Source organism: Bufo bufo, chromosome 1 (genome assembly GCF_905171765.1).
Source record: "Bufo bufo chromosome 1, aBufBuf1.1, whole genome shotgun sequence".
Taxonomy (NCBI): Eukaryota; Metazoa; Chordata; class Amphibia; order Anura; family Bufonidae; genus Bufo; species Bufo bufo.
In genome coordinates, this window is record NC_053389.1 from 590604914 (window position 1) to 590621196 (window position 16283).

The following is a 16283-nucleotide window of genomic DNA, read 5'->3' on the forward strand; positions in this document are numbered from 1 at the left end:
CCGCTGACATCAGCACTTCTGTCACTACTTTATACTGCCCTCAGCGAGGTCAGCATAAAGTTGATGACAGGTTCCCTTTAACAGTAGGGTTGGAGGGAAGGGGTTAGGCTCTGTTTCAGTTTTTGCAACATAAGGGCTTGGTGGTCCCTTGACCACACCCTTTCACACAAAGCCACACACCCTCATCAGTGTAAGGCCGAATGCACACGGCCGTAAGCGGTCCATGGTATCCCGGCCCCGCATCCTGCTGACAGCAGGAGCGCACGGCGTCATTGATTGCTATGACGCCGTGCGCTTCATGCCACCGCTGCACTACAGTAATACACTCGTATGATCTATAGCAACGTCATAGCAACCAATGACGCCGTGCGCTCCTGCTGTCAGCAGAATGCGGGGCCGGGATACCACGGACCACTCACGGCCGTGCAGGGCCGGCGTCATAACCCGGCATCCCCGGGCAAGTGCCGGGGCCCAATGCTCCTGGGGGGGCCCACTGAGCTGCTATGAGCACTTCCATCAATACAGATGGGAGCTCTCACTGCTGTCCTTTCACATACGCAGTACCCCTCTGGTGGGCCCTCTGAGCTGCAGAGACTCAGGACACGCCCCCTCTACACAGGACACACGCTGCCTGAGGAGAGAGACCGCAGGGCTGGAGCTGGAGCAGAGAAGTGTGAACACAGTCTGTGAGTGAGTCTGCACTGTGACTGTCTCTTCTCTGTGGGACAGAAGGAAAGGGGGGGACACTGCTGCTTCATTCTATTTAGTTGTGTTACTGTTTTATTAAGCTGATTGCCTCCATGACACCTGCCCCCCCCCCCCATATCCTGTCCTATATCACCCTTATGGAGCCCCTGCTGTCTCCTTTCCTCCCTCATGTATCCAGGGCTCCTGTCCCACCCTCCTGTCTCCTATTGCTGCCCTGCACAGACCTCCTGCCACTACTTGTATGAATCCCCCTCAGAGCCCCTTCAACCTACTTGCTGTGTCCACCCCTCCTGTCCATCCAGGGCCCCGGGCCCCTGTCTCACTCCTCTGCCTCTCATTATGGTGGCATCTGAACCGCATTCACCATAAGGACCTTCTAACATCACAGGGTCATGTGACTGTGCCCCCCACCCCGTACTGTGCCCCTTTATACCCTGCATTGTGCCCTCCTACCACACCCTGTGCAGTGCCCATAGTCATTCCCTGTACTATGCCCTCCTATACCCTTTTATCCGGTCACTGTATGGTGGTTTTATCCTTGTATGGCGGTGTTATCACTATATGGCGGTGTTATCACTATATGGCGGTGTTATCACTATATGGCGGTGGTATCCAATAACTGGATGGCCATAACTGTATCCCTTTCTGCCCACACCACTTTTTTTAGACCTGGCATGAGCGGGAAAAGATACAGATTGCGGTGTTAAGGACCTTTGCGCCACATCTGTGTCAGAAATACGCCTAATATAGACGTATTTCTATATAATAAATGACCCCCTAATCGTATTATTATTCGGGGGTAGAGCTAATATCTTTATATTATATAGATTCTAGTGTATTATACTGTGCCCTGTATTTCCCAGTAGAAAATGATCCTTGGGAAACACAGTCCTAATCCCTGACCACCAGGACCAGCTAGCGCTCTGTCAGTACATGGCGGCCTCCCCTCTCCGCCACGCTGCTCCGCTGTGTACTGGGGCTTATTCTGACACTAGGGCTGGGTTCAGATCACATTTTTGCCATCCATTTAATGCATACTGAAAATGTCTGTGTTACCAGATGCCTCAGACTGATGCCGTACAGTGGCGTCCGTTCACCATACAGTTCCATGGTAAAAAAACATATACGTTGACGTATGCATTTTTTACTTGACTCTGCAGGATACAAAAACGTGGAGTGCTGCACATGTGTATACATCAAACCGATAGGAAAAACGTGATGTGAACACACATTGGGGGGGAGGGGGGCGTACTAAATTTTGCTGTGGGGCCCAGTCAGTTCTAGCTCCATCACTGCACATCTCCTTCTCTCCTCCAGGCCTGGCTCACTGCTGCAGCGGGCCGGAGGAGAGAAGGAGCGCAGGGAGCTGCGGTTAGTGAATGACAGGACCACCAGCTCCCCTGCAATGATAGGTATGTGAGGGGGCCACTGGGGGGTCATTCATCACACTGTGAGGGTCCCTTACACAGTATAATGACTCCCAGTGCCCCCCATTTAGTATAATGATCCCCATTGACCCTCCATTTAGCATAATGACCACCAGATCCCCCATTAAATATAATAACTCCTCGTGCCCCCTCCATACAGTATAACCCCCAGTGTGGGGGCGACTGGGGGTCATTATTCTGAATGGAGGGTCACTGTGGGGTCATTATACTGTGAGGGCCCTTTACATAGTATAATGACCCCCAGTGTCCCCCATTTAGTATAATGATCACCAATGACCCTCCATTCAGTATAATGACCTCCAGAGCCCCCTCCATACAGTATTCCCCCAGTGTGGGGGCTACTGGGGGTCATTATTCTAAATGGGGGCGACTGGGGGTTATTATTCTGAATGCAGGGCCACAGGTGGTCATTATACAGTGGGGGGGGAATTGGGGGTTCATTATACTGTGTGAAGGGCCACTAGTAGTCATTATACTGTATAGGGGCCACTGGGGGTCATTATACCGTGTAGGAGCCACAGGGGGACATGTCAATGTAAAAAAATGCCTCATGGGGGCCCACTGGGATTTATCGCCCAAGGGCCCACATGAACCTGGAGCCGGCCCTGCGGCCGTGTGCATTCGGCCTAAAATGCTTAATTTCACACACAAAAAACGAAAATTTCAACAACAAAAAAAAGACAGAGACCCCATAAACCCAGGTAATTAACAAAAATATCATTAAAAAAAACAACTTTTGATTCCTGCCTTTCATATTTTCCACAGACTTTCAGCTAACATTTGGAAGTGTGTTTTTACCACACAAAAACACTCCATAAATCACAGGCGCAAACAAGGCCTCCCATAAAGGGTTAAGCCTGCGTCCCACAACCCGGGCACCAATTCCCGTCCCTGCCAGTTCACACTACTGTAGCCCACTTCCATCGCGCAGCCGCATTGCCAGCGAAACGTCACATGACCTGTTTGCGCACACATGACTCCTCCGTTTACACCAATTCGGAGACGTTCTTCCAGGGGTCACATATCCTGGGCGTGGTTTCCGTGTGAGTGGCAGGCGCATGCTCAGTACAGTGTTCCTTCACTTCCTTGCGGGAGACTGATCACAGGTACCGGGAACTAGGATCGCTGCACCTGAAATGATTAAAAAATTTGACAAGAAGGACGAGGAGTCGGGTAAGGCTTGTCTGCGGGTTACTACAGGAGACGTGGAGACATGCGCGGCCGCTCCGTGCAGGCCTCAGAGCCGCGGACTTTCCTGAAGCCGGAACCTGCAGGAAGTGTCTGGTTTTCTGTACAGTGTTGTATTAACATAGATGATCCCTATGGCACCTCTCACATTACCTGCAGGGAACAGGAGTGGATGTAGAGCTGGGCACAGGAGTGGATGTAGAGCTGGGCACAGGAGTGGATGGAGAGCTGGGCACAGGAGTGGATGGAGAGCTGGGCACAGGAGTGGATGGGGGGCTGGGCACAGGAGTGGATGGGGGGCTGGGCACAGGAGTGGATGGGGGGCTGGGCACAGGAGTGGATGGGGGGCTGGGCACAGGAGTGGATGGGGGGCTGGGCACAGGAGTGGATGGGGGGCTGGGCACAGGAGTGGATGGGGGGCTGGGCACAGGAGTGGATGGAGGGCTGGGCACAGGAGTGGATGGGGGGCTGGGCACAGGAGTGGATGGGGGGCTGGGCACAGGAGTGGATGGGGGGCTGGGCACAGGAGTGGATGGGGGGCTGGGCACAGGAGTGGATGGGGGGCTGGGCACAGGAGTGGATGGGGGGCTGGGCACAGGAGTGGATGGAGGGCTGGGCACAGGAGTGGATGGAGGGCTGGGCACAGGAGTGGATGGAGAGCTGGGCACAGGAGTGGATGGAGAGCTGGGCACAGGAGTGGATGGAGAGCTGGGCACAGGAGTGGATGGAGAGCTGGGCACAGGAGTGGATGGAGAGCTGGGCACAGGAGTGGATGGAGGGCTGGGCACAGGAGTGGATGGAGGGCTGGGCACAGGAGTGGATGGAGGGCTGGGCACAGGAGTGGATGGAGGGCTGGGCACAGGAGTGGATGGAGGGCTGGGCACAGGAGTGGATGGAGGGCTGGGCACAGGAGTGGATGGAGGGCTGGGCACAGGAGTGGATGGAGAGCTGGGCACAGGAGTGGATGGAGAGCGGGGCACAGGAGTGGATGGAGAGCGGGGCACAGGAGTGGATGGAGAGCGGGGCACAGGAGTGGATGGAGAGCGGGGCACAGGAGTGGATGGAGAGCGGGGCACAGGAGTGGATGGAGAGCGGGGCACAGGAGTGGATGGAGAGCGGGGCACAGGAGTGGATGGAGAGCGGGGCACAGGAGTGGATGTAGAGCGGGGCACAGGAGTGGATGTAGAGCGGGGCACAGGAGTGGATGTAGAGCGGGGCACAGGAGTGGATGTAGAGCGGGGCACAGGAGTGGATGTAGAGCGGGGCACAGGAGTGGATGTAGAGCGGGGCACAGGAGTACATCTACAGCGGGCACAGAAATGGGTCCAGACCAGAAAAATACTTCTGTATTTTGGACCCACTCCTGGTTTTGGGCTTACAAATACTGGTGCAAAATACTTACTGGAATACAACAAGACGATCCCGGCTCACTGCTGTTGCCTTCACTGCCTCTCTCCTATATAGCTAAGGCTCCTTTCATATCTTTGTCAGAAGCTCCCTTTGGGTCTTCTGTCACATAAAAGTCCTGTTTTAATAAAGTGTCCTCCCAAATGGATCCCATTATCGTCAATGGGGATGGTTAGGTTCCATTCACGTCAGTTATGTGCCGAATCCACCCCTTCCGTATTTTCGCTCTTTGCTCTTAAAATTATATCTCCACACTGTGTATATACTGTATATGTGTGTGTATGTATGTATATATATATATCTCACACACACAATTACAGTCAGGTCCATAAATATTGTGACATCAACACAATTCTAAAATTTCTGGCTCTATACACCACCACAGTGGATTTGCAATGAACCCAACAAGATGTGCTTTAACTGCAGACTGTCAGCTTTAATTTGAGGGTATTTTCATCCAAATCAGGTGAACTGTTTAGGAATTACAACAGTTTGCGTATCTGCCTCCCACTTGTTAAGGGACCAAAAGTAATGGGACAGAATAATAATCATAAATCAAACTTTCACTTTTTAATACTTGGTTGCAAAATCCTTTGCAGTCAATTACATCCTGAAGTCTGGAACGCATAGACCTCACCAGACGCTGGGTTTCATCCCTGGTGATGCTCTGCCAGGCCTCTACTGCAACTGTCTCCAATGAGTTCTGAAGCATTTGGCTGAATATGAGCAGATAATATTGCCCGAAACACTTCAGAATTCATCCTGCTGCTTTTGTCAGCAGTCACATCATCAATAAATACAAGAGAACGAGTTCCATTGGCAGCCATACATGCCCACACCATGACACTACCACCACCATGCTTCACTGATGAGGTGGTATGCTTAGGATCATCAGCAGTTCCTTTCCTTCTCCATACTCTTCTCTTCCCATCACTCTGGTACAAGTTGATCTTGGTCTCATCTGTCCATAGGATTTTGTTCCAGAACTGTGAAGGCTTTTTTTAGATGTCGTTTGGCAAACTCTAATCTGGCCTTCCTGTTTTTGAGGCTCACCAATGCTTTACATCTTCTGGTGAAGTCTTCTCTTGATCTTTGACACACATACACCTACCTCCTGGAGAGTGTTCTTGATCTGGCCAACTGTTGTGAAGGGTGTTTTCTTCACCAGGGAAAGAAGTCTTCGGTCATCCACCACAGTTGTTTTCCGTGGTCTTCCGGGTCTTTTGGTGTTGCTGATCTCACCGTTGTGTTCCTTCTTTTTAAGAATGTTCCAAATAGTTGTTTTGGCCACACCTAATAATTTTGCTATCTCTCTGATGGGTTTGTTTTGTTTTTTTCAGCCTAATGATGGCTTGCTTCACTGATAGTGACAGCTCTTTGGCTCTCATCTTCAGAGTTGACAGCAACAGATTCCAAATGCAAATAGTACACTTGAAATGAACTCTGGACCTTTTATCTGCTCATTGTAATTGGGATAATGAGGGAATAAAACACACCTGGCCATGGAACAGCTGAGAAGCCAATTGTCCCATTACTTTTGGTCCCTTAACAAGTGGGAGGCACATATGCAAATTGTTGTAATTCCTACACCGTTCACCTGATTTGGATGAAAATGCCCTCAAATTAAAGCTGACAGTCTGCAGTTAAAGCACATCTTGTTTGTTTCATTTCAAATTTATTGTGGTGGTGGTGTATAGAGCCAAAAATATTAGAATTGGGTCGATGTCCCAATCTTTATGGACCTGACTCTGTGTGTGTATATATGTGTGTGTGTGTGTGTGTGTGTATATATATATATATATATATATATATATATATATATATATATATATATATATATATATATATATATACAGTGGATATAAAAAGTATACACACCCCCTGTTAAAATGTCAGGTTTCTGTGATGTAAAAAAAATGAGACAAAGATAAATCATTTCTGAACTTTTTCCACCTTTTAACCTGTTGGGGACATATGACATGTACCGGTACGTCATGTGTAGTTCCGATCACCGCCGCGTGGCATGATCGGAACTGGGTGCCTGCTCAAATCATTGAGCAGGCACCCCGGGCCAATGTGCGGGCGGGTCCAATTCAGACCTGGGAGTTGCGGCGAGCGGGCGGAGGTGCCATCGGGTCCCCGTGCGGCTGTAATGGGGAACCGATGTCATGGAAGGCAGCGCGATGCCTTCCGGTGACGAGCCTGTGAGATCCAGCCCCCTGGATCTCACAGGCCGGAAGCTGTATGAGTAATACACACTGTATTACTCATACAGCTAATGCATTCTAATACAGAAGTATTGGAATGCATTGTAAAGGGAATCAGACCCCCAAAAGTTAAAGTCCCAAAGTGGGACAAAAAATTAAGTGAAAGAAAAAGTTGATAAAATAAAGTCCGTCCGTCCCCCGTCCCCCCCAAATTAAAAGTTTCCAGTAAAAAAAAAAAGTAATTTCCCCCAAATAAAGTATAAGAAAATTGGTAAAAAAAAGGAAACATATTAGGTATCGCCGCGTCCGTATCGACCGGCTCTATAAACATATCACATGACCCAACCCCTCAGATGAACACCGTAAAAAATAAAAACTGTGTTAAATAAACCATTTTTTTTGTCACCTTACATCACAAAAAGTACAACAGCAAGTGATCAAAAAGGCGTATGCCCACCAAAATAGTACTAATCTAACCGTCACCTCATCCCGCAAAAAATGAGCCCCTACCTAAGACAATCACCCAAAAAATAAAAAAAACTATGGCTCAGAATATGGAGACACTAAAACATCATTTTTTTTTTGTTTTAAAAATGCTTATTGTGTAAAACTTGCATAAATAAATAAAAATTATACATATTAGGTATCGCCGCGTCTGTAAATACCTGCTCTATAAAAATATCACATGACCAGTCCAGCAAAATCTGCCTTCCAAAAACCGTATGGCATTCCTTTCCTTCTGTGCCCTGCCGTGTGCCCGTACAGCAGTTTACGACCACATATGTAAACTACAGAATCAGGGCCATAAATATTGAGTTTTGTTTGGCTGTTAACCCTTGCTTTGTAACTGGAAAAAAATTATTAAAATGGAAAATCTGCCAAAAAAGTGAAATTTTGAAATTGTATCTCTATTTTCCATTAATTCTTGTGGAACACCTAAAGGGTTAAGAACGTTTGTAAAATTAGTTTTGAATACCTTGAGGGGTGTAGTTTCTAGAATGGGGTTATTTTTGGGTGGTTTCTATTATGTAAGTGACTTCAGACCTGAACTGGTCCTTTAAAAAGTGGGTTTTTGAAAATTTCTGAAAAATTTCAAGATTTGCTTCTAAACTTCTAAGCCTTGTAACATTTCCCCCCCAAAAAAGTCACTCCCAAAATAATCCAAACATGAAGTAGACATATGGGGAATGTAAAGTAATAACTATTTTTGTAGGTATTACAATTTATTATAGAAGTAGAGAAATTGAAACTGATTTTTTTTTTTTTGTAAATTTGGTATTTTTTTAGAAATAAAAATGAATTTTTTGGACTGCATTTTACCAGTGTCAGTACAATATGTGCAAAAAAACAATCTCAGAATGGCCTGGATAAGTCAAAGCGTTTTAAAGTTGTCACCACATAAAGTGACACTGGTCAGATTTGCAAAAAATGGACAAGTCCTTAAGGTGAAATATGGCCGTGTCCTTAAGGGGTTAATGTGACCTATAAACTGTACCACTCAATTGAAAAACAAACTGAAATCTTTTAGGAAGAGGGAAGAAAACAAAAAAAATAATGTGGTTGCATAAGTGTGCACACCCTCTTATAACTGGGGATGTAGCTGTGTTCAGAATTAAGCAATCACATTCAGAATCAGGTTAAATAGGAGTCAGAATACTCTTGCCATCATCTAAAGTGCCTCTGATTAACCCTAAATAAAGTTCAGCTGCTCTAGTTGGTCTTTCCTGAAATTTTCTTAGTCGCATCCCACAGCAAAAGCCATGGTCCACAGAGAGCTTCCAAAGCATCAGAGGGATCTCATTGTTAAAAGGTATCAGTGGGGAGAAGGGTACAAAAGAATTTCCAAGGCATTAGATATACCATGGAACACAGTGAAGACAGTCGTCATCAAGTGGAGAACATATGGCACAACAGTGACATTACCAAGAACTGGACGTCTCTCCAAAATTGATGAAAAGACGAGAAGAAAACTGGTAGGAATATCTGGCAAGTACTGGCTGTGTGGTACATGTGACAACAATCTCCCGTATTCTTCATATGTCTGGGCTATGGGGTAGAGTAACAAGATGAAAGCCTTTTCTTACAAAGAAAAACATCCACGCCAGGCTACATTTTGCAAAAACACATCTGAAGTCTCCCAAAAGCATGTGGGAAAAGGTGTTATGGTCTGATGAAACCAAGGTTGAACTTTTTGGCCATTATTCCAAAAGATATGTTTGGCCCAAAACCAACACTGCACATCACCAAAAGAACACCATACCCACAGTGAAGCATGGTGGTGGCAGCATCATGCTTTGGGGCTGTATTTCTTCAGTTGGACCTGGGGCCTTAGTTAAGCTAGAGGGAATTATGAACAGTTCCAAATACCAGTCAATATTGGCACAAAACCTTCAGGCTTCTGCTAGAAAGCTGAACATGAAGAGGAACTTCATCTTTCAGCATGACGACCCAAAGCATACATCCAAATCAACAAAGGAATGGCTTCACCAGAAGAAGATGAAAGTTTTGGAATGGCCCAACCAGAGCCCAGACCTGAATCCGATTGAAAATCTGTGGGGTGATGGAGCGTTGCCATGTCAAAATGTGCCATGCTGATAGACTCATACCCAAAAATACTGAGTGCTGTAATAAAATCAAAAGGTGCTTCAACAAAGTATTGGTTTAACGCTCAGTTCAGACCTGAGCGTTTTACAGCGCGTTCCTACGCGCTGTAAAACGCTCAACAAGGAGAACCCAATGCTTCCCTATGGGAATGGTTCTCACCTGGGCGTTTTACAGCGCGTACGATCGCGCTGTAAAACGCCCGACGCTCAAACAAGTACATGAGCGTTTTTTCGGGCGTTTGTCGCGCGTTCCCGTACATAGACTTTCGGGAACGCGCGACAATGTGTGATCGCTTGTCTCTGTATGCGCGCTTGTAAACGTCCGTACAATCGCGCATACAGAGCGCTCCTTTCAGAACGCCCTGGTGTGAACCCAGCGTTAGGGTGTGTACACTTATGCAACCATATTATTTTATTTTTATATTTTTTCTTCCCTCTACCTAAAAGATTTCAGTTTGTTTTTCAGTTGAGTTGTACAGTTTATAGGTCACATTAAAGGTGGTAAAAGTTGTGAAATGATTTATCTTTGTCTTATTTTTTTTTTACATCACAGAAACCTGACATTTTAACAGGGGTGTGTAGACTTTTTATATCCACTGTATGTGTGTGTGTATATATATATATATATATATATATATAATATATTTCTATAGACTGTCAGTGGTGAGCGCCGACACTGTATGTAGGCTCTGTATCCCTGGTGCACTGACTGGCTAGCCACAGCGAGATGCAGCAGATCGGGCAGAACTATTCCAGGGTGTAGATTTATTACAGTTTTTTGTCTTCAGGAAGTGGCTCCAATCCCTTCCAGCATTTAGAGAAGAGCGCTGTTCTTCAGGAGGTGAGTCCTTTCATATTCTTCCAATTTATGAAGTATTGGAATTGTAGTGCCACCGCTGCCATGTATCTTTCACACTGGTAGAGAAGAATTTACTTTTTATTTTTTTAAATTAAAGTTGTACTGCTGTGTAATAGCATTTGTCCACCCATGGCCATCCCTGTCCCGTCCTCACTGAGGATTCTTCATCCTTACAAAGACCAGAAAGCCTCAGCAAATGGCTGCTATGTACAGAATTTTTATGCCGGCCCACAGTGGGCATCTTGTAACGCAACATTTTCCATGGAGTAACATGTACGTAGATGCGTGCAGCGCTCCCTAGTTTTACCAACTCGAGAGGAAATAGGTAAAATGTGATCCCTCAAAATCTTGTAGACCACACGCATGTATATATAGAGGTGCTCCGTACAGTGTTCTGGTTGTAGGCAGTGCATGGACATGAAGGTGCACCCACAGATAGGTCCTTTAGCTCCAGTCTCAGACATGGAAGAACTGTTTTTCTCGCCCAGTTTCCTTGGGGGACACAGAAGACCTTGGGTATAGCTCATCTCCCTAGGAGGCGTGACACTAAGTTAAAGCTGTTAAGCCCCTCCTCCACAGCTATACCCTCAGCCTGGAGAGAAAGGCAGCCAGTTTTTTGCTTAGTGTCCAAGGAGGCAAGACACTCCCTGCTCTGCAGGGCTGTTTTCTCCTTGTTTAAAGTTTAGATTTTTACTTTTTTATTTTCTTTTTGTTCCAGATCATCAGGGACAACAGAGACGCACTAGACCTCTCTGTTCTCCCGGGGTTGAGCTGCGCCAGTGCCGGTCACCCGCACTGCTGCCTCCCCCACAGAAGGCAAGGTGGACCAGGGCAGCCTAGCTCCCCTGCATCCCGCCAGCGCAAGGGTCGCCCGCACGCCAAGTCCCTCTTCCAGCGTCCTGCCACTACGGTGCCAGTAGCTGAAGGGGCGACCCTGCTGGAATGGACCGAGGGTGAAGACGGCTGTGGTAAGAGAGAGGCTTCTCCAGCCCTACGTCCCCGTCCCCCCCCGGTCTCCTGCGTGCCTGACCCCCATACTGGGCCTCTAGTCCCCTGCTGGATCTATGCTGGCACCTGCAGAGCGGCAATCTCCTTCTGCCTTACCCCCCCCTGCCTGGCTCCCATAGACATGCAGCCAGTGGCTGTCCCCACAGCCAGCTACAGAAGTGGCAATATAGTTTATTCTACCACAGGCACCCGGTCTCTGGGTCCCCCCCCATCTCCTACCGGAGTGTTGCTCAAGGCCTGAGGCTCCTGACGGCTGTGGAGTAAGGCCTCGCCTCCGGCCGACATTGGCATTCCGGTGCGGCCGGGCGCCGCAAAAATCTTAGCCCAGGCTCCGCGGCCTGCTAGGCCGCCATTCCGGGTCCCTGACTCTTCCGGCCGGCGGGGTGGGCTCCCGCGGCCGGCAAGCCGCCATTCCGGGACCCGGACTCTTCCGGCCGGCGGGGTGGGCTCCCGCGGCCGGCAAGCCGCCATTCCGAGCCCCTGACTCTTCCGGCCGGTGGTGTGGGCTCCAACGGCCGGCAAGCCGCCATTCCGGGCCCCTGACTCTTCCGGCCGGCGGGGTGGGCTCCCGCGGCCGGCAAGCCGCCATTCCGGGCCCCTGACTCTTCCGGCCGGCGGGGTGGGCTCCCGCAGCCGGCTTTGGGCTTGACTTCTATGCCCAGCAGGCCCCGGCCGACCGTCGGTGCCGGTCGGTGGGGCTCCGCAAATTTTGGCCCAGGCTTCGCGGCCTGCTGGGCTGCAACTCCGACCGGCCCGCAGGGTGGGCACCCGCGGCCGGTTTGATGCGCCACTCCGCCTCAGTCCCGGCGGTACATGCCGGGCGCCGCAAATTTAGTCCCCGGCTTCACGGCCTACTAGGCCGCAAAATTCCGGCCTCTGGTGGAGGGGGCGGGAACTTCTCCAGGCGCGAATTTTTCCCGCCGGGAGGTTCCTCCGCCCCCAGGGGATCGCAGCGCCGCCCTCCAGGTCGGATCCATGTTAACCCTTTTGGGTACAGGCCGGCTCCCAATGGGCCTGTATGGCTGGCCCCCCTTTTTCCTGACTATCTGTGCCCCTATATGGTGGCCCCCTTTAGCCTCAGTGAGGCTGTGTTTTTAATAAAAATATATATATATGTATATATATAAAAAAAAAGAAAAAAAAAAAAAGAAAAAGAAATAATAATAACAGATTTCTATTGGATTGCGCAGGACGCTGCAGCCTCATCAGTAGTGCTGCATGTCTGCATGCCCTCTTTCCACAGGCGGCATAGTGTTGCGCTCCCAACCTGCGTCGGTGCTAGGGCATTTCCCCTTTTAGGCGGTTTTCCTGTCCTCTTCCAGGATACGGCGCTGGCCAAGTGCATGCGGCCCTTCCGTAGGCAGCATTCATCATCTCTCCAGTTATGGTGCCTGCCATGTGCATCCCCCCCCCTCCTAGGCGGGATACTGCACTCTCCCTGGCTGCCGGCTGGACATGTGCATGACCCCCTTTTAGGCGGAATGCTGCACCTTCACCGGATACGGTGCTGGCCATGTGCATGACCCCCTTCCATAGGCGGAATGCTGCACTCTCTATGGATTTGCTGCCGGCCATGTGCGTGACCCCCTTCTCTAGGCGGAACGCTGCACTCTCACTGGATTCACTGCCGGCCATGTGCGTGACCCCCTTCCATGGGCGGAACGCAGCGCTCTCACTGGATTCGCTGTCGGCCATGTGCGTGACCCCCTTCTTTAGGCGGAACGCTACACTCTCACTGGATCTGTTGCCGATCGTGTGCATGACCCCCCTTTTTAGGCGGAATACTGCACTCTCACCGCATTCGGTACTGGCTATGTGCACGACCCCCTTCCATAGGCGGAACGCTGCACTCTATCTGATGTGCTATGATGAACTTATGTACTATGTTACTATGCTGCACTCTCACTGGTTTCGCTGCCGGCCATAGGCATGATTCAGGCAGCATACATACATCCCTCTGTCTGTGGTTGTTTTCTCGCAGGTACGTTGCTGGCCATGTGTATGTACCCCATACATGGCGGGGTGCTTGCACTCTCGCTGGATCCGCTGTCGGCCTTATGCATGACCCCTCTTCCGTGGGCGGTGTACGCACTCTCGCTGGTTTCGCTGCCTGCCATGGGCATGCCTTCTTTCCTCAGGTGACATACACACATTCTCACTGACTGTGTTTGTCTCTCACCAGTACGTTGCTGACCATGTGTATGACTCCCATACATGGCGGGTGCACGCACTCTCCCTGGATGAGATGCTGGCCATGTGCATTACCCCCCCCTTTTTTTCTGGGCGGCATGCTACACTCTCACCGGATACCTTGCTGGCCATGAGCATGGCCCTCTAACATGGGTGGAACGCTTGCACTCCCATTGGATACGGTGCTGGCCTTGTGCGTGACCACCCCTCGTTCCATGGGCAGAATTTGGCACGCTCATGAGATTCACGGCTGTCCTTGTATGGCTGTGCTGGACTTGTACATGTCCCCCTTCATTGGCAGAGTAGTAGCACTCTCGCTAAGTCAGTGTTGGGTGTATTATTGCACACTCACTTAATGCTAGGATAACCCTGTGCATGTTCCCCTTTCACTAGGTGGACCTCCTGCGTTCCTGCTGGATTATAGGGTATGTCCTGCTTCTCTGAAGTAGGTACGGCCTTAGGCATCACTCCCTTTTGGGACCGGCCTTTGCACTCTTGCCGACTGCAGTTTGCCAGATACAATTTCCCCCCTTTCGGGGCGGACTGCTTGCGTTCCATCGCATGCTATACTAGGCTTGTGCATAACTCCCTTTCAGGTTGCACTTTGCAATTCCGTACATGCTGTGGCACTCTGTGGCGAGCCCCCTTTTTCGCTGAATTAACCTTTTTGCAGTGAGCGGACGTTCTTGTGCGTTGTTTGGGCCGTTTATGCCTTCTCCTCCTGTAGGTGGGTTGGCCTTCTCACTGCTTACGGGCTGCTCGTACGTATGCCTCACCTGCTTCCTGCGGCATACTTTTGTTTTCTTGGGATACGATGCTTGCCGCAAGCCTTGCACTCGTCTCTAAGGAGTTCATTCTGTCCACCTGACCCGGACGGGCTCTACTTGCTCTCTGCTGCACGGAGCTGGGTGGTACTCATTCATTTAGTTGGCCCTTCATCCCAGGGAGTGTTAGTGGTTCCTAGATGCGTGCCCATTCGTCCTTCCGCGGTATTGCTTCCCTGCGCTAGTGGTCACATGGTCGAGAGTGCTGTTGTCTGGAGCGCCCCTCGAATTCTTCGTTGGCTCTGGCAGGACTGCGGTTCCCTTGCCTGCTGCAATTTCCTCCTCTTCGGATGTAGTGTGGTATGAGTCCTTCCTCTTGGCGCCTCTACGCTTCAGTCTGATCTGCTACCAGGTGCGGGCCGCTTTTCTCGGGAAGGTCACCCAAATTCTCTTGGGTGCTCGATTACCCAGGTCCAGAGGACCTCCACCTTGGGTTCTTCAGGGTATTTGCCTTCTGCGAGGCGGTGAACCGGGCATCTCACAGTGTAGCAGGGTTCTGCTTTTGAGCTGTCCTATGGCTTCCCTGTTGCCCACTCCTCCGTTCGGTTGGAGGGTGTTATGCCGGCCTCTGTCTCGACTACCTTATATCGCCGGCTCTGTTTGGCTCCCGCTCGGTACAGATCACTTCGATGTGGCTTCTGTCCCGCCAGACTTCAGAGGCTGTTCCTTCACTGTCCTCCCCTCTGGGAAGAGCATGGTTGTTCATGTGGATGGTTCCGGTGTTCCTTTTGGCCTCGTACTGTCTCCCTTGTTCACACTGGCTGTATTAGCTGTGCCTATTTACCGAGTCTACCGCGTTCTGTCCTCCCGCTGAGTGCAGATTGCGAGGTCCATTCTAAGACAATGGTCCTGCTGTAGACTTATCTTCTCGGTAACTTGGGGGGACTGCCTTTCGGTCCAGATTGTCCTTTGATCTCCCACACCGGGACTGTAGAACATGGCTACATCAGCATGGACTTTAGCCTGTCTTGTCCTGGCATCTGGCGGATGCTGGGCGGGCCCTTTGGTTCCTTTCCGTCTGTCCTTCTGGTCCCCCACTAGGGTGGATACGGGACAACGTTGCTCGGGGGCCAACGGGACCAGTTTGGTCGACTTCTGCCCGTGTTACTGGTCTGCGCCTGATCACATTGGGTTTTCGCCCGCTTGCCAGGCGACTCCAGCGGGTTCGCTACTGTCCGCTCCTGGCTGTATTTCGTCCAGGATCTGTCGTAAGACTTATGGTTCTTTTGTCTGGGGTTCTGTGGGAAGCTGTGCATTCCCCACTCTGACCTTTTCTCTCCCCATGGTTCTGTCTTTTTTCCAGTCCGGCCTGGACCTGGGACTGGGATTCCTTTGCTTGAGGTGTCAAGTGTCAGCGCTGTTCTTCCTCTTCCAGCGTTCCCCGGCCCTCTGGGCCTGTCAAGACCTTCTTACTCGAAATGGCTCTTTGGTTCCTCTGTGCTGTCCTTCGGTATCGCCCGGGGAACTACATACTGAGCTCTCTGTGCTCCAATCTTGTCCTTGGAGCCGTTACAGAAGTTCTCTCTACCCCGTCTGTCCTGTACGGTTGTGTTTCCGTATCAGTCTTGTCTCTGACGGGTGCCTGAATGGCCCCTTTTTGTTCTGAGCCTTATGTCTTTTCCCAGGACAGGGCTGTTCTACATCCCGTTCCTTCCTTCTGAAGGTGGTGTTTGCCTTTCGCTTCAACACTTCACCGATTTGGACGTTGTTTGGGCCTTGCCGGTTTTACTTGGAGATCTCCGGCTCTTGTCGACGTTCGGTCTCTTGGGTTCCTGGAGGTCCGCGCTTAGAGTTGACGGACTCCAGGGTGGTTCTCCTCCGCTTTATCAGATTGGCTATTG

At 50.2% G+C, this 16283-nt stretch overlaps 1 protein-coding gene across 1 annotated transcript in view; it reads left to right on the top strand.

Moving 5' to 3' along the window:
- The first annotated feature begins 3196 nt into the window (after nt 1-3196).
- Nucleotides 3197-16283, top strand: part of COPG2 (COPI coat complex subunit gamma 2) — an 82780-nt gene continuing 69693 nt past the window's right edge. The window contains exons 1-2 of the mRNA XM_040413424.1: nt 3197-3329; nt 10350-10402. Coding sequence (XP_040269358.1) covers nt 3293-3329; nt 10350-10402 — 90 coding nt within the window. The 5' untranslated portion in view covers nt 3197-3292. The remainder of the gene's footprint in view (nt 3330-10349; nt 10403-16283) is intronic.